Source organism: Medicago truncatula, chromosome 6 (assembly GCF_003473485.1).
Source record: "Medicago truncatula cultivar Jemalong A17 chromosome 6, MtrunA17r5.0-ANR, whole genome shotgun sequence".
Classification (NCBI taxonomy): domain Eukaryota; kingdom Viridiplantae; phylum Streptophyta; class Magnoliopsida; order Fabales; family Fabaceae; genus Medicago; species Medicago truncatula.
Genome location: NC_053047.1, coordinates 10,051,044 through 10,065,603, shown reverse-complemented (window position 1 = coordinate 10,065,603; position 14,560 = coordinate 10,051,044). Strand labels below are relative to the sequence as shown.

The window sequence follows — 14,560 nt, the reverse complement described above, 5'->3', positions numbered from 1 at the left end:
GAACAAATCCACATTGCGTGCTCTACGTATTCTCTTATAGAAATTTGTTTTTAGAATAGTTAAATTTTATTAGTAAATTAGTTTGTAGTAAACTTATATCAATGTGAGATCAACGTGCAATGTAACATGTCTAATTAACGAGCTACATATGAACTATTTTTTAAATGTTACTTTAAAATTTCATGTCAATTAAAAAATAAGAATTATTTTAATCAACGGATACAATTCGAGAATTTCCCTGTTCACTCATTCAATAACTTTTTTTTTTCCATATAAGAATTCCTTCAATTACTTCATTCATGAATATCTCTTCACTTTCTGATGCTATCAATGGGACCATCCACTCACATGATATGGTGATGTAACACAAACACACAAAGTACACAAATAAATATGATGACCCACAAAATATTAACACACACTCTTCTTTCTTGGTCTTATTACGAAGTTTCCTTCAATCAGTCAAAAATAAATAAAATAAAAACAAAAGGAAGTTTCCTTTTTGAGACAATATAGATAACTTTCTACTCAAATTTTTTCTTGACATGTAATTTCATTTTCATACATAATGTCCAAAAGACACTATACGAAACTTCTTAATATGTCTGCTTGCATTTAGAATTAAGGATTCATGGCTAACAACTTTGTCTTTAAATGATTCACCCTTTTTTTGTTTATTCTTATTTCATCCACATCTTTAATCTTTTATTACACAATAATTAATTGTTAATAGCAATTTCCTTGAATCTTTTTTGTCCCTAACTCAAATTAAGAGGAGTTTTGGTCACTATTCTACTATTTTTAGGAAAAAATATTAAATAAATCTTTTTTTACTCAAGTGGCTATAAAGAGTATCGATACAAACATCGATTATTTGTATCGATTATGTGACTAATCTCTACTCGAATGTTTAGATTGTAATTTAAAATTCTTTATCCTTTTTTAAAATGTGTTATGCCTAAATTGAATCACAGTCTTCTTTCGTAATATTCCTTAACCAACTAAGTCACACTCATTAGATATTCATTTTCAAATATTCTATACTAATTATCTTATAAAAAAAGTGAGAGATATATTAATTTTATACCACATACTAATGCGCAATGGCATAAAAAACAACATGCTAAATGTTCTTGTATATATAAGCTAAATGTAGTACTAAAAACGGTCTTCAAAATTGAACTTTCTTTATCTGTCATTTTCTTCTCCCTAGGTCCCTTTATTTTTGGAACTTCCCATGCATGTTCTATTCTAACCTCAACCAACATATATACCAAATTCCAAATCACAAATTCACCATATCATGTGAACAAATCTTCTCAATTCTCTACATATTCACACTAATAACATATCCTCAAGAACCTACCTACTCTAAATGGCACCTTATACTTTCACTTCCAACTCCAAATCACAACCAAAAAAACTCACTCTTCTCCTCAACACATCCTTCCTCTTCATCCTGTTTTTTTCCATCAAACTTTATATCAATCCTTCAAATTCTAATTCTCATTTTCATCATGTTTCCTCAAAACTCTTCAACCATGCTAGAATTCTCACTAGTGACATCCTAGTTGATTCATGCTCAGAACTTCACAATTACTCAAATTACACTTCTAAGTGTATTTATGTCAAAACACATTCTGATTGTAGATCAAAAGGTTACATAAACTATCTTCAAATCTTTTATTGCAACCTTGGAAATTCACCAATTCTTGGTCACACACTACTTGTTTTATGGCTAGTAGTTTTATTCTATCTTTTAGCCGACACAGCTTCAAATTACTTTTGCACATCTCTAGAAGGTTTGTCTAACATCTTAAGACTTTCTCCAACCATAGCTGGTGTAACATTACTCTCTCTAGGTAATGGTGCTCCTGATTTCTTTGCTAGTGTTGTTTCTTTCACAAGTTCAAACAATGGCGCGGTCGGTTTAAATAGCATTTTGGGGGGTGCATTTTTTGTTTCCACAGCTGTTTTAGGCATAATAAGTTTTATAGTTAGTTCCAATAATGTTTCAGTTGATAAAGCTAGTTTCATTAGAGATGTCATTTTCTTCCTTTTCTCTTTGTTCATTCTTCTTATCATCATTTCCATCGGAAAGATTAGTCTCTTTGGTTCAATTTGCTATCTTTCTATCTATTTTCTTTATGTTTGTGCCGTCTCGGCCACACATTTCATCTACGAAGTTGACAAAAAGGAAGTTGAATCTTCATCATCTTGTGATGATTTAGTTGAATCCGGCATACCATTATTGGGTTATGCCGACGATGATACTGATCATGATAATGATTCTCCTCAGAAACCGATTTTACAAAGTATTGAAGTAAAAGAGGAGAAGAAAGAAATTTTTAGTACCTATTACTTGTGGAAGTTTCTAGAAGTACTTGAATTACCACTTTGTTTACCAAGAAAACTCACTATACCGGTTGTGAGTGAGGAAAACTGGTCGAAACCCTACGCAGTTTTATCAGTTACCTTAGCACCAATTTTATTCGCAATTCTTTGCAATACACAAATGGAAAATGTGGATCCAAAGAGTAGTTTAGTTGCATATTTAACATCATCCTTAATTGGAATTGTCTTTGGAAACATGGCATGTGTGACAACAAAGAGTACAAGACCACCAAGAAGATGTTTGTTTCCTTGGTTAGCTGGTGGATTTTCAATGAGTGTGACATGGACTTATATAATAGCTGAGGAACTTGTTTCACTTTTGATTTCAATTGGATATGTAATTGGTGTTAGTCCTTCAATTTTAGGGTTAACCGTTTTGGCTTGGGGAAATTCTCTAGGTGATTTGATAGCAAATGGTGCTATGGCTAAAAATGGTGGTGTTGATGGTGCACAAATTGCTGTTTCAGGTTGTTATGCTGGTCCTATGTTCAATATCTTGATGGGATTAGGGTTACCTCTTGTTCTTTCAGCATGGGGTGAATACCCTAATTCTTATGTTGTTCCTAAGGATAGTTCACTTTTGGGGACAATTTTGTTTTTGATGGTAGGGGTACTTTGGTCACTTGTTGTTTTGGTTAAGAAAAATATGAGGCTTGATAAGTTTTTAGGGGCTGGTCTCTTGACCATTTACCTTTGTTTCTTGTTTATAAGGTTAGCCATGGCAATTGGTGCTCTTAACTAATTGTAGACTCATATGCACTTTTTAATGGAAAAAAAATGTCCAATTCATGAAATTGAGCTATGTCGTTGTTTTCTACTTAATTTTAAATCAAGAGATTTTACGTCTCCGGAAGCGTAACTTCGTAATATATGTTGAATTATTGAAAAAGTATTATCAATGATCATCAAAATAAGATAATTTTTTTTATGTTATTTTGGTTTTGTAGAAAAGAGGCTAATACCAATTTATTCAATAAATACTCAATGTGTTTATCTAAACATTGAAACACATCCTAATACCATATGTATAAGAGCTAAGCTAAACAACTATGAACTTGAGCTTTACATTATCTAGACTAGCAATAAAGCCAGAAGAATCAGATTACAATTCAAACCAATTTTACAATCATAATTCAGTGGTATGGTATAAATGTACATGAAAGCTAGGTACAAAAGAGCAATTGAAAATATACAACTAGCAAAGTTACACCTATCTATCTTTGTTACAAATCTAGTTCCAAAGAAAAAAAATGCCTTTTGCTAATAGTAATGACAAATTTAAAATATGTTATATCTTATAACTACTAAGAATCTAAGTGTGTGTTTGGTATCACGGTGGGTATGCCAGAATCACGACGATCTATTGTAATTTTACATAAGCTACAAAGTATAGTTTTTGAAAAAATCACGATAGATCACCGTAATTCTAACATACTCGTCGTGATACCAAACATAGGCTAAACCTTACAACATATCATAAAATTGGAGAGACCCTTGTGTTTGAATCAACCTCAAAAACAGAGAAATGAAGTAAACAACTAAAAGTCCTCCGCCTAATACTCCATCAAGTTTCATATCTTTTTTTAACAAAACCAAAAGTGCAAAAACCAATCCAAACACCAAAAACACCAATGTCTCCCAAAGATATGGATCTTTAGGAATCACAATAGGTTGTGGATATTCTAACCAAGTAGAACTTACAAGAGAAAATCCTAATCCAACAAGAGTATTAAAGATAGGACCGGCATAGCAACCTGAAATTGCTATTTGAACCCCTTCTTGTCCACCATATAAAGCCATTGTTAAATTTGTCATCAAATCACCAATTGAGTTACCCCAAGCTAGAACCGTTAACCCTAAAATTGAAGGACTAATTCTACAAATGAAACCAATTGAAACCAACAAACCAACCAACTCTTCAGCTATAATGTAACTCCATGTCACACTCATTATAAACCCTCCTACAAGCCAAGGAAATAAATACCTTTTAGGTGGCACTAACATTTCTGTTGTGAAAAATGCTATTACACCAAAAATAATCCCAATTAAAAATCCAATTCCATAAACAATAAGGTTTGTGCTTGAAATACTATATCCCTTATGAGTGTTCCATAGGAAAGATAAGAGAATTGGTGCTAATATCATTGAAGAAATTGCATATAGTTTTGACCATTTCTCTTCACAAATAATAGGAATTGTTAATCTCCTTGGCAAGTAAAGTGGCATTTCAAGAACACAAAGTGAAATTCTACATATTGAAGATCTCATGAAGCAACATTTTTTTTCTATATTCAAATCACATTCTTGAATACCATTTTCAACACAATCAATGGACTCATTCTTCACACCACTCACAAGAGGCAAATTCAAATTCAATTCATTTCCATAACTTGAAACACTATAATCACCCTTTTCATCATCTTTCCATTTGGTAGAAGAGACATAAACAAAAATTACATAAACAACATACATAAAACAAAAACCTATTGCTCCAAAAAAGTTGATCTCACCAATGATCAAAACACAAAGCAAGGAAAGAAGAACAAAAAGTAGAAAACAAACATCTCTTACAAAAGCATACTTTATAACATGAACACTTCTTTGATGAATTGAAATACTAACTATCCCAACAACAACACATGACACAAAAGAAACACCTCCAATGACTGTGTTCAAACCAATATTGCGGGTCCCACTTTCTTGAAAAGAGACAAGACTAGAGAAAACATCACAAGCACCATTGCCAAGAGAAAGAAGAGTGACACCAGAAATTGTTGGTGACAAATTCAACAATTTAGACAATTTTTCAAGTGAAGGACAAAAATAATAGGAAGTTGTATTTGCCAACAAATAAAACAAAATTAAGAGACAAAGAAACAAAAAGGTATAACCTAATAAAGGGAATTTTCCAAATTTGCAATAGAAAATGTAAAGGTAATCAATGTAGCCTTGAGAGACACATGAATTGTTGGATTTAAGGTACAAACATTTGGCTTTGTAGTTATCTAGGTTGTCTAATCTATTGCAACCTTGTTCATCACTTCCATCATCAAAGGTAGAGTAGTTTTTGTTGTTCATCACAACCATAACAACATCTTTTGGTGTGTTAAAGTCAACAATCATGAAAATAGAAATCACCAAAAGGAAAGAGGTGTTCATGAACAAAGTATATTTGGACCAAGAACTTGGTATAGCCATGGTGTTTGTGGGGGAGAGAGAGAGAGAGAGAGAGAGAGAGAGAGAGAGAGAGAGACTTCAATTTCAAGATGGTAACTTGTTGATTAAGGAAGCCATATGCACTTGTGAACATGAAGAAAAAAAGAAACTACGCTAAAAATAAAAAGGGACGCAAGAAATAGAACAATGAAAGAAAAAAGCTAGAGAGTGAAGGAAATGAATAGAACTCAAATTTTGATTTTGTAAGAATTTTTATTGTATGAAAGGAAGAGAGTGAAAAGGTTGAGTGAGGATATCAATATGGTAAATAAAAAATAATTAGATTTGTAAAAATAGTAATGGTATCAATAAGATAGCACATCATCAAATTATTTAGAATGCAACAGAAAATGACTATATACACTTGTATTTTGAAGAAGAATTTGAGAATGGTGAAAGTCAAATTATAGAGGTTAGAATCGAGTGGACCATAATGGTAGTAGGTAAACTCATCAAATAAGACTTCAGAGATAATTTTAACATATAGTTAAAGTTGAGGGTTTACATCGTATATTAAAAAGAGTTAAATATGTTTTTTCTCCCTATAAATATACCAATTTTTTGTTTTAGTCCCTCTAAAATTTTCCTTCAACTTTTAGTCCCTATAAAATTTTCAATCACTACTTTCGGTCCCTATTTTTAATTTAATTTTAGTATTCTTTTATTGAAATTGTGCATAAATGTGTAGAATATTGTAAAAATCTTTCCCAAAAAAATTTAGAATTTTTTAACAAAACGTAAATTTAATATGAATTTTTAACCATAAAAAATATAAAAATTCATATTAAATTCATGTTTTGTTAAAAAATTCTAAATTTTTTTGGGAGAGATTCTTATAATATTATGAATTTTTCTGCAAAATCTTATTCAAAAATATGTATTCTACATATGAGTTTACTTTAAAGGAGGGACAAAAAATGAAGATGGAAAATTTTAGAGGGACTAAAAATTGAAGGAAAATTTTAGAGGGACTAAAAGTTGAAGGAAAATTTTAGAGGGACTAAAACGAAAAGTTGGTATATTTATAGAGACCAAAATCATATTTAAAATAACCAAAATCACTGATTGCAAAATTAATTATTAATACAAATCATTTACCACTAATCTAGTTGATGGTTAATATTGTTGAGAAATCTAACTGATCACCGTTAATATAATTTTACTTCTAAACCACATATTTCATCCAACCTAAAATCTTGATTTATTTTAAAGAATCTAAATTCAGTTCTACTTGGAATAATATTTTTTTAAGGATAATTAATTTAACATTGAAAATTCACCAAAAAATAATGTAACATTGGTAACTATAGAAGAACGATTTAAAATTGCATTGTGGTTCTGGCTCTATTTGTTTATCATAAAGAAGTTTTTGCTATTGTTTATCAATGATTAATCTCTATCGAATAATCTATAAGACATATAAAGTGAATTCTCTTTTTCAATTTAATTTCTCTATAAATAAATATCAAAGATCAAACTTCCTCACTTGTTTAAGGGATTTAAGTCCCTTACTAGTTGGATCAATTTATCATTCTGATCCTACGTTAATTATTCATTATCAAAATCTTTATTGTGGAAAATTTCAAACCAATAAAAAGCAAGCAGCCGCAATTGAGATAGAGATTGATGTAAAGTTGGGGAAACTTACAAATTATAATATTGTTTTCTCAAAAAGAAAATTATAATATTGCACCTTTAGTTATGGTTATTTAATCCCTACGCAAGAACAAACATCGCCTCTTTTATAAATCTTACGTAACTTTCCGTTTAAGTTTATGTTCTCTGCCATATCATCACGGAAAATACTTGGGTGCTATAGTTTTATGTCCATTAATGACATAGGTTCGTTTTAGATGAGAGAGAATGGTGAATGAATGAATGATTAAAATAAATTATTTAAATTAGAGAGAATGAGTTGTTAAGAGAGATAAACACAAAGATACCAATGGAATCAAAAGCCAATGGTGTAACACCCCAATCTTTAATATTAGTTTATTAATATTATTATTAGTATTTGTTTATAGGTAATATTAATTTAAATATTCGTATTTATTGGAAGAATAGGTAAGGAAAGTAGATGTGTTGGTTAGTCGGTTAAAGAGTAGGAGAAAATAATGTTTAGGAAAAAAATAAAGTTTTTAGAGAGAAAAAGAAAGTAGAGTGTGAACGGAGGTGGATTAGTAAAATTGGGTAGAAAAGAGGTGTAGTTAGTGAGCTGAGTAGTGTTTTAATGATTTAAGGAGAGGGAGGTGTGAATAGCTAGGTGATGTAGTTACAAGAAGAATAGTAACAAAATCTAGAGGTACAAATAGTAATCTAAAGAAATTGGTAACAAACTCAATTAGAGCTTATAAATAGAGAAGAAAATTAGAGAAAAAGGGTTACAACCAAACAAAATAGAGAAAATATTAAGGATCAAAGGAAAACTAGGGTTGTGGAGAGAAGAGACAAGGAGGCATAGCGAGAAAAACGTAGAGAGATTTCACCGTAGGAAATCATCAATTTCGCAAAAACTAGAGATAAGGGGGGAGTCTCTGTTCATCATAAGGGTTGTATGATCATATGGTAGTGAAGAGTTTTGTTTTCTTTTTGTTTTTCATGATCTTTTAATATTATTATTTATCAATGATTAATTATTTATCGATGCTTATTTTATTTTATTTTTCCATCGATGCCTTTACATGAATCCTATTTTGCGTAAATTATATTTGAGATTTCAAGTTATGGTTTTATCAAATGCCCGAAATTGATGTGAAACAAACCCTTCTATTTGTCCTACCTTATACTACTATTTTGAATTAATTTATCTCCCTTTCTGTTCTCAATTTTATGTTGTCCTTTTATGTCATCCATGCTGTTGAAAAACTATAGTCACTTTAGTTTCGAGCATCATGCATTCATTTATTTACTGTTATTTTTAATCGGTATATATATATATATATATATATATATATATATATATATATATAATTGATACAAAGTGATTTATAAAGCAGAATCTTATGTATTGAAATCCTCTACTTTATTTTGTTTGCGCCTTTAATTGATTCACATATATTTGTACTTCAATTTAATTTTGAGACATAATGCAAAATAAAGACTTAATATATATCTATTCGGTTATTATATATTTTTTGGAATATTTGTTTTTATCATTTTTTTTAGAATATATGTTCGGTTCATGCATTATTGCTTTCTTTGAGTGCCTACTCTTTAATTTATGGAATGCATGGACTACTTTGGTTTTTTTTTTTTTTTTGAGAGTGTGGACTACTTTGGTTGTTTATGTGAACTTGTGCATTAATGAATTATTGATGAATGTCTATTGATGTGTGATTTAAAGATGTGTTATATAAAGACGTGTTATTTGTAGATGTGTGATTTAAAGATGTGTTATATAAAGATGTGTTATCTAAAGATGTGTAGTTGTTGAGTCATATAAAGATGTGCATTGTTGAGTCAGTATTTGATGTACATGCATGCATGGTCAGTTCGATTTAAAGATGTGATTTAAAGATGGGGATAAATCAGTAACATAACTTTGATATCCAAAACCGGTACCACATGCATGTAGAGTCGAGTTAGAGACATTGCATACATAACTGTAGGTCTATTTGAAGATGTGTAATTATAAGATGTGATGTTTCAAGATGTGTGACTATTTAAAGATGTGATATTCAATGACGTGCTTCTATATGATTCTGTGTGAATGATTTGTATTTTTTCTAAATGTGTACTTGATATACTTAAATGTTGTTGATGCTTATATGTTATTATAAGATGTTGATTAATGCCTATTTTATTTTTATTAAAGAAGGTTTATATTTAAATGTGAATATTCTCCGTCTGTGATGTATACATGCCTAAATGTAAATGATGTATTCTTTGTTATGAATCTATACATGTGTTTATACATTTCTTATGTTGAATATATTCTCACCCTATAGTGGCGGGTTGGGCGCCTGCACCCTTGTGGTGTAGATTTGCAGTTAGTAGCAATGAGTCTCGGAGAATGGCGTTGGGGCCTTCTCCTTTTTGTTCATCGCTTTTTAGGAGTTTTATTGAGTCGAAGCTCTGATCAATAACACTAGGGACTGGGGATTCTTTTTATTTTAGACTCTATTTTAGAATTGTTTTGAATTTAGTTTTGGTGTTGAAATTGTGATGCAACATGTACTTTAAAGTTTTTGAAAACTATTCCATTGCAATGTTTTTAATTTGCATGAAGTACTTTTGAATTATTTTTTTAGAAGATGTGTGACACCCTTCTGTGTTTCTTTATTTTAAATGCATTTTTCTTATAAAAATAAAATGTGAGAATTAAGGTGTTACAAATGGCACTCAAGTGCTACCCGTCATTCACTCCTCCAATGTTATTGCTCAATATGGCTCATAAACACAAAAGACGCGTAAAGGGGGAGAGTTGAGCTAATTGTGAATCTTAACCGTTGGATGATGGCTTGCAACACTCTAAACCTTATTCATTCAAGAAATATACAAGAATTATATAATTGTTTTGTAGTTGTAGACGTAGACATGCTTGGTCAAACTGCGTAACACAAACAATTGTATTGATAGTCGGCAAAATTACACTTTTAGTCCCTTAACTTAATTTCAGGTAACAGTTTGATCCTTTATCTTTTTTTCATTTCAATTTGGTCCTTTTTGTCCATTTTCATATGAATTTTTAAGCTTAAAATTCATGATTTTATTTTCTTATGGTCTTTCAATCTTCAAATCTATGATTCTCGTCTATGTTTGCATAAGAATATTAGATTTGAAGCTTGAAAATGTATATAAAAATGGACAAAAAGGACCAAATTGAAATGAAAAAAAAGATAAAAGACCAAACTGTTACCTGAAATTAAGTTAAGGGACTAAAATTGTAATTTTGCCTTGATAGTCAATAACAACAATATAAGTAAAAAAAAAGTTATGTATTTGGACTAAATTTTTAACTACATACATTGACGTTTCAACTACTATTTTTGTTTATATTTCACTTCGAATGAAGTAATTGACTCGATTTACACTGACACACGAAAAGGATTTGAAGAAACGATTAATGAGAATGAAAGGAACATTATAGGGCATTGTATTAACTATGTGGGATCTTGTTAATATTAACTTGAAATCATCTTTGGTTACACATATTGTAAGTACTAATAGGAAAGGGAGCCCTTCTAGTCACACGCCAATGAGAATGAAAGGAACATTACATGGCATCAATGTATCATAATTGGAGACTACAAAATTACATTTATCGATAGTACAAAATTATCTTCAACTTGTTATTTTCATCAAGTTAATTTGCAGCTAATATAAATCTTTCAAAATTATTTCTCCTAATGTTTTCTATACTTGAGATCTTTGCAACTGTTCCAATCGCATTGGGATAGTAGAGTCAAAATGAGTGCTTTGTGGGTTCTCTGCATAAGCAACATAGTAAGCAGAGACACATGCTTGTGGACATGCCAAAGCCAATCGAACCTGCACAATATAAAGTTAAATATGTTTATAGTTCTTAAAAAATATTGAGATATATTAATTTTGGTTTCTATAAGAATTTCGTGTGGATTAAGTCCTTGAAATGCAAAACTAAGTGCTTTTAGTCTTAATGAGTGACTGATGAAGGATTAAAAATATACTATTGGACCTAAAATATATGATATACTAGTATAAACCAAAATCAATAAATTCTTATTTGATTTCATTGCAATTTTGATCCACTTATTTTATTAAATTGAAGTTTTTTGTCCCTTAAAATATATGAATTTGGTCCACAATTTTTGACATTTTTCTACCAATAAATTTTGAGATAGAAATCAGATGATGTGTCAAGTAATGTGATGATGTGGAAGGTCATGTAATGATTGTATGAATGATATGATGATGTGAAAGGTGATATTGATGACATTTTTGGCTCAATTTGAATTATTTCCAAACAGCCTATAATGCACCTATTTCTTCTATTTTAGCCTATTTTGGGCAATGTTCTACATCATAGGATTTTTAACCCAATTTCACAAGAGAGCAAAATGTTAGAAGATTTAAAAATGGAAGGATCAATTACTCAAAATAAAAATAGAAGGATCAAATCTCCATATTGAATAAAAATAGGAATACTAAAACCATATGAAAATTACTTTTCTGACTTTCAGAAGTGCCTAATAACACATGAAAATGTTTAAAATACCTTCAACGGTAGTTAACTACCGCTGATTTATAACTGGAAAATCGACGGTAATTAACTACCGCTGAGTTTTTTGGTCATTTCCATATATGTTATCAAGAACTTCAGGAAGTCGGCAAAGGAAGGGTCAAACCATATATATTGTAAAGGGGTGAAAATAAACCAATCTTAAATGTGAAATGAAGATAAGTTCGTAGTTCTTACCATAAAGTACCCAATGAGGAAACCATAAATGGACAATTCAGTAGCATAGTTCTTGTCTAACACAATGCTCCAAATTCCACTCACTAGGCTACTAATTGCACCCCCAGCCACTCCACTAAAGAAGCAAAATGATCCAGTGAGATCCAAGTCTATAAGTTGCACCAATCCAACCCTATTAAAAATGTCCCAAGTATCACATGATGCTTGCACAAACCCTTTATTATAAACTCCAACATGCACAAAACCAAACCTATTTCCACAACTCACAAGAATTGATGCAATTCCCATATAGCAACTAACACAAGAAAACATGAATTCATCACTATCTCCTCCAGCAATTTTTATTGACCTAGCAAATCCCCTAAAGGTTGAAATAAATGGTACTAATATTGAACCAATTGAAACACTTCCAATGAAGTACTTTAAAGTATCATTCAATGCAACACTTGGGTCCATCATTACTCCACAACCTAAATTCATATACTTTACCCTTGAAATTGTGACTTGAATCACATTCTTAAGAAATTGCATGGTCCACCCTAGGCTCAACAAAATCACCATAATGAATAAGGAAGTTAGCTTTGTTTTGTTTTCAATTGCTTTTGCTCCTCCAATTCCAATTACAAGAAAAAAGCAATAAAGAATTCCAATGAGGATTGATGAAAATGTCAATATCATCATGCTTTTGAATGGAAAATCAGCTATTGAAGTTGACAAAATTTTGTTGGCATATTCATATCTATGACTGACCCAACAACTATAAAGGGATTGAATCAATGAAGAAACCAAAGCAATAATACCTATTATAAGACTTATTGGAGATTCAATGTACACAAGCATAATGGCCATTGCACATGTAAGCAAAGGGCTAAGCCAAAATATTGCGCTTAAAGCTTTTTTAGGGTTCTTGAGAGTGATCCATTGCCATGTGAAACCAAAAACTCCAGCACATGCTATAGAGATGAAGAGTGGAGGGTACCACTTCATTGGATGGAAATTGTGGGTTTGAGAGGTAGTGATTAGGCCATAGATTGTGAGGATAATTACCAAAAGTGAAATTATAAGCAAGTGGAGATAGAAAAGAATCTTGAAGATTTTCCTCACAATATTTCCGGTTAGTGTTTGGTTTAGAAAGCTTGAATCTTGTGCCTGCACAAGAAAACACCAAGTTGACATGATAATTTTTCATTCACATAGATATGTGACAAATGCAATGATTATTTTAGGGTTTTAAAAAAATCTGCAATTGCGATTTGGGCTGCGAATGGCGATTGAGGATTCAAAGACCCTATATTTCCACAATTCTCGACGATATTAAAGATCATAACCCCACCACCACCTATAGGCATGGTTCTTAATTGCATTATGCAATCGCCATTGCGGCTGCAAAATAAAATTTTAGAGGTATCCGCAACATTGCAAGCACAATTGTGGCCGCATCGGCCACATTTTTCTCCGCAATATCAAAGTTTGAAGTGTAATCGCAACTGCAACATAGAATTACACTTATATGTTACATATAAAAAAAATTCTCTAAAGTAAAATCTCATGTATGCTCTTTTTATTCTTGACACAAAAACAAGGATGCAATACAAGATATGATTGAAGATTGAAGATATGAGAATGAGATGTACTAAACCTTAGTAGAGTTTGTGGTGACATTGAAGTTCTTCAAACTAGCCATGTTGGTTCTATTTTATTGCTAATTTCACTTTGAATTCCATGCAAGAGTATTTTGAAATTTTGCTTCAATTTCTTGGCCTTTTGTTAGTGATGGAAATTTCTCATAAACCTTCCAAATGTTAATCTCAACCTTCTTAAATCATTCAAATTTCCTTTAGTATAAGCTACTATATAGGTATAATATAGTTTTTTTAATGTCACGTGGTGACGTGGAAGAAGTTCTTGTAATTCACGTGACATGAAGAAGTGATTTCCCCAGGAAAAACGTTGAATCTTTAAAAGTTGTAACGGAAAAGTGAGAAAAAGCAAAGGGTTCCTTTTTAGTTCTTATCCATCAATTGATTTGTTTGAGACGTGATGGATATTCCAAAAACTTTTTGTATGTGTGACCAAATTATATCATAAATACATAGCTCTTTCTTTTTGAAATTTTGTATGACTTATTTCATAGATATTTTATAGAACAAATTTGAATATGAATATTTATTACATAGACTAAAATCAATATAAAAACTAACTAAATATTTCCAATGTTTTAGAACTAAACCAACCAAAAAAAATATAGTGTCTAACACAAAAGTATGTTGTAACTCCTTTAATTGAATTATTATAAAATTTTGAAAAATATTAAAACAATTTTTTTTGGAAATATTTCATTTTTCACGACTATTTAAATGGCGGCACATGCTAGGTCTAAAAGATTTTTATATATATTTTTTAAGTCTAGATACTTCTAATTAATAGGTTTTTAAAAAAGTTAGTCTCATTTATTTAAGTAACAATTGTTTGTTATGACGATGCTTTATAAGCTAATTAATACCGGATAACTTATCCCTAAAAAAAAATAATACCGGGGAACTTATAACAAAT

The 14,560-nt window shown here is 30.7% G+C and overlaps 3 protein-coding genes across 3 annotated transcripts; 1 reads left to right on the top strand and 2 right to left on the bottom strand.

Annotated features, from left to right (window-relative positions):
• The first annotated feature begins 1,264 nt into the window (after positions 1–1,264).
• LOC25495822 (cation/calcium exchanger 1) lies at positions 1,265–3,188 on the top strand. The gene has a single exon (XM_013596070.3). The coding sequence runs from the start codon at positions 1,376–1,378 to the stop codon at positions 3,134–3,136; it is 1,761 nt and encodes a 586-aa protein (XP_013451524.1). The 5' UTR covers positions 1,265–1,375; the 3' UTR covers positions 3,137–3,188.
• A 314-nt stretch (positions 3,189–3,502) lies between these two features.
• Positions 3,503–5,834, bottom strand: LOC25495821 (cation/calcium exchanger 2). The gene has a single exon (XM_013596069.3). It carries the CDS (start codon positions 5,590–5,592, stop codon positions 3,859–3,861), a length of 1,734 nt encoding a protein of 577 aa, XP_013451523.1. The 5' UTR covers positions 5,593–5,834; the 3' UTR covers positions 3,503–3,858.
• A 4,869-nt stretch (positions 5,835–10,703) lies between these two features.
• Positions 10,704–13,900, bottom strand: LOC25495820 (protein PNS1). The gene is made up of 3 exons (XM_024785866.2): positions 13,647–13,900; positions 12,008–13,156; positions 10,704–11,100 (listed from the first exon to the last, which is right to left on the bottom strand). Exons 1-3 carry the CDS (start codon positions 13,689–13,691, stop codon positions 10,966–10,968), a joined length of 1,329 nt encoding a protein of 442 aa, XP_024641634.1. The 5' UTR covers positions 13,692–13,900; the 3' UTR covers positions 10,704–10,965.
• Between the last annotated feature and the right edge of the window lie 660 nt (positions 13,901–14,560).

Coding starts and splice junctions, on each gene's coding strand:
- LOC25495822 (XM_013596070.3), top strand. CDS start 1,376: ATGGCACCTTATACTTTCACTTCCAACTCCAAATCACAACCAAAAAAA.
- LOC25495821 (XM_013596069.3), bottom strand. CDS start 5,592: ATGGCTATACCAAGTTCTTGGTCCAAATATACTTTGTTCATGAACACC.
- LOC25495820 (XM_024785866.2), bottom strand. CDS start 13,691: ATGGCTAGTTTGAAGAACTTCAATGTCACCACAAACTCTACTAAG. Junction 13,157..13,646: donor TCACCACAAACTCTACTAAG/GTTTAGTACATC, acceptor TTTCTTGTGCAG/GCACAAGATTCAAGCTTTCT. Junction 11,101..12,007: donor TCCTCATTGGGTACTTTATG/GTAAGAACTACG, acceptor TATATTGTGCAG/GTTCGATTGGCTTTGGCATG.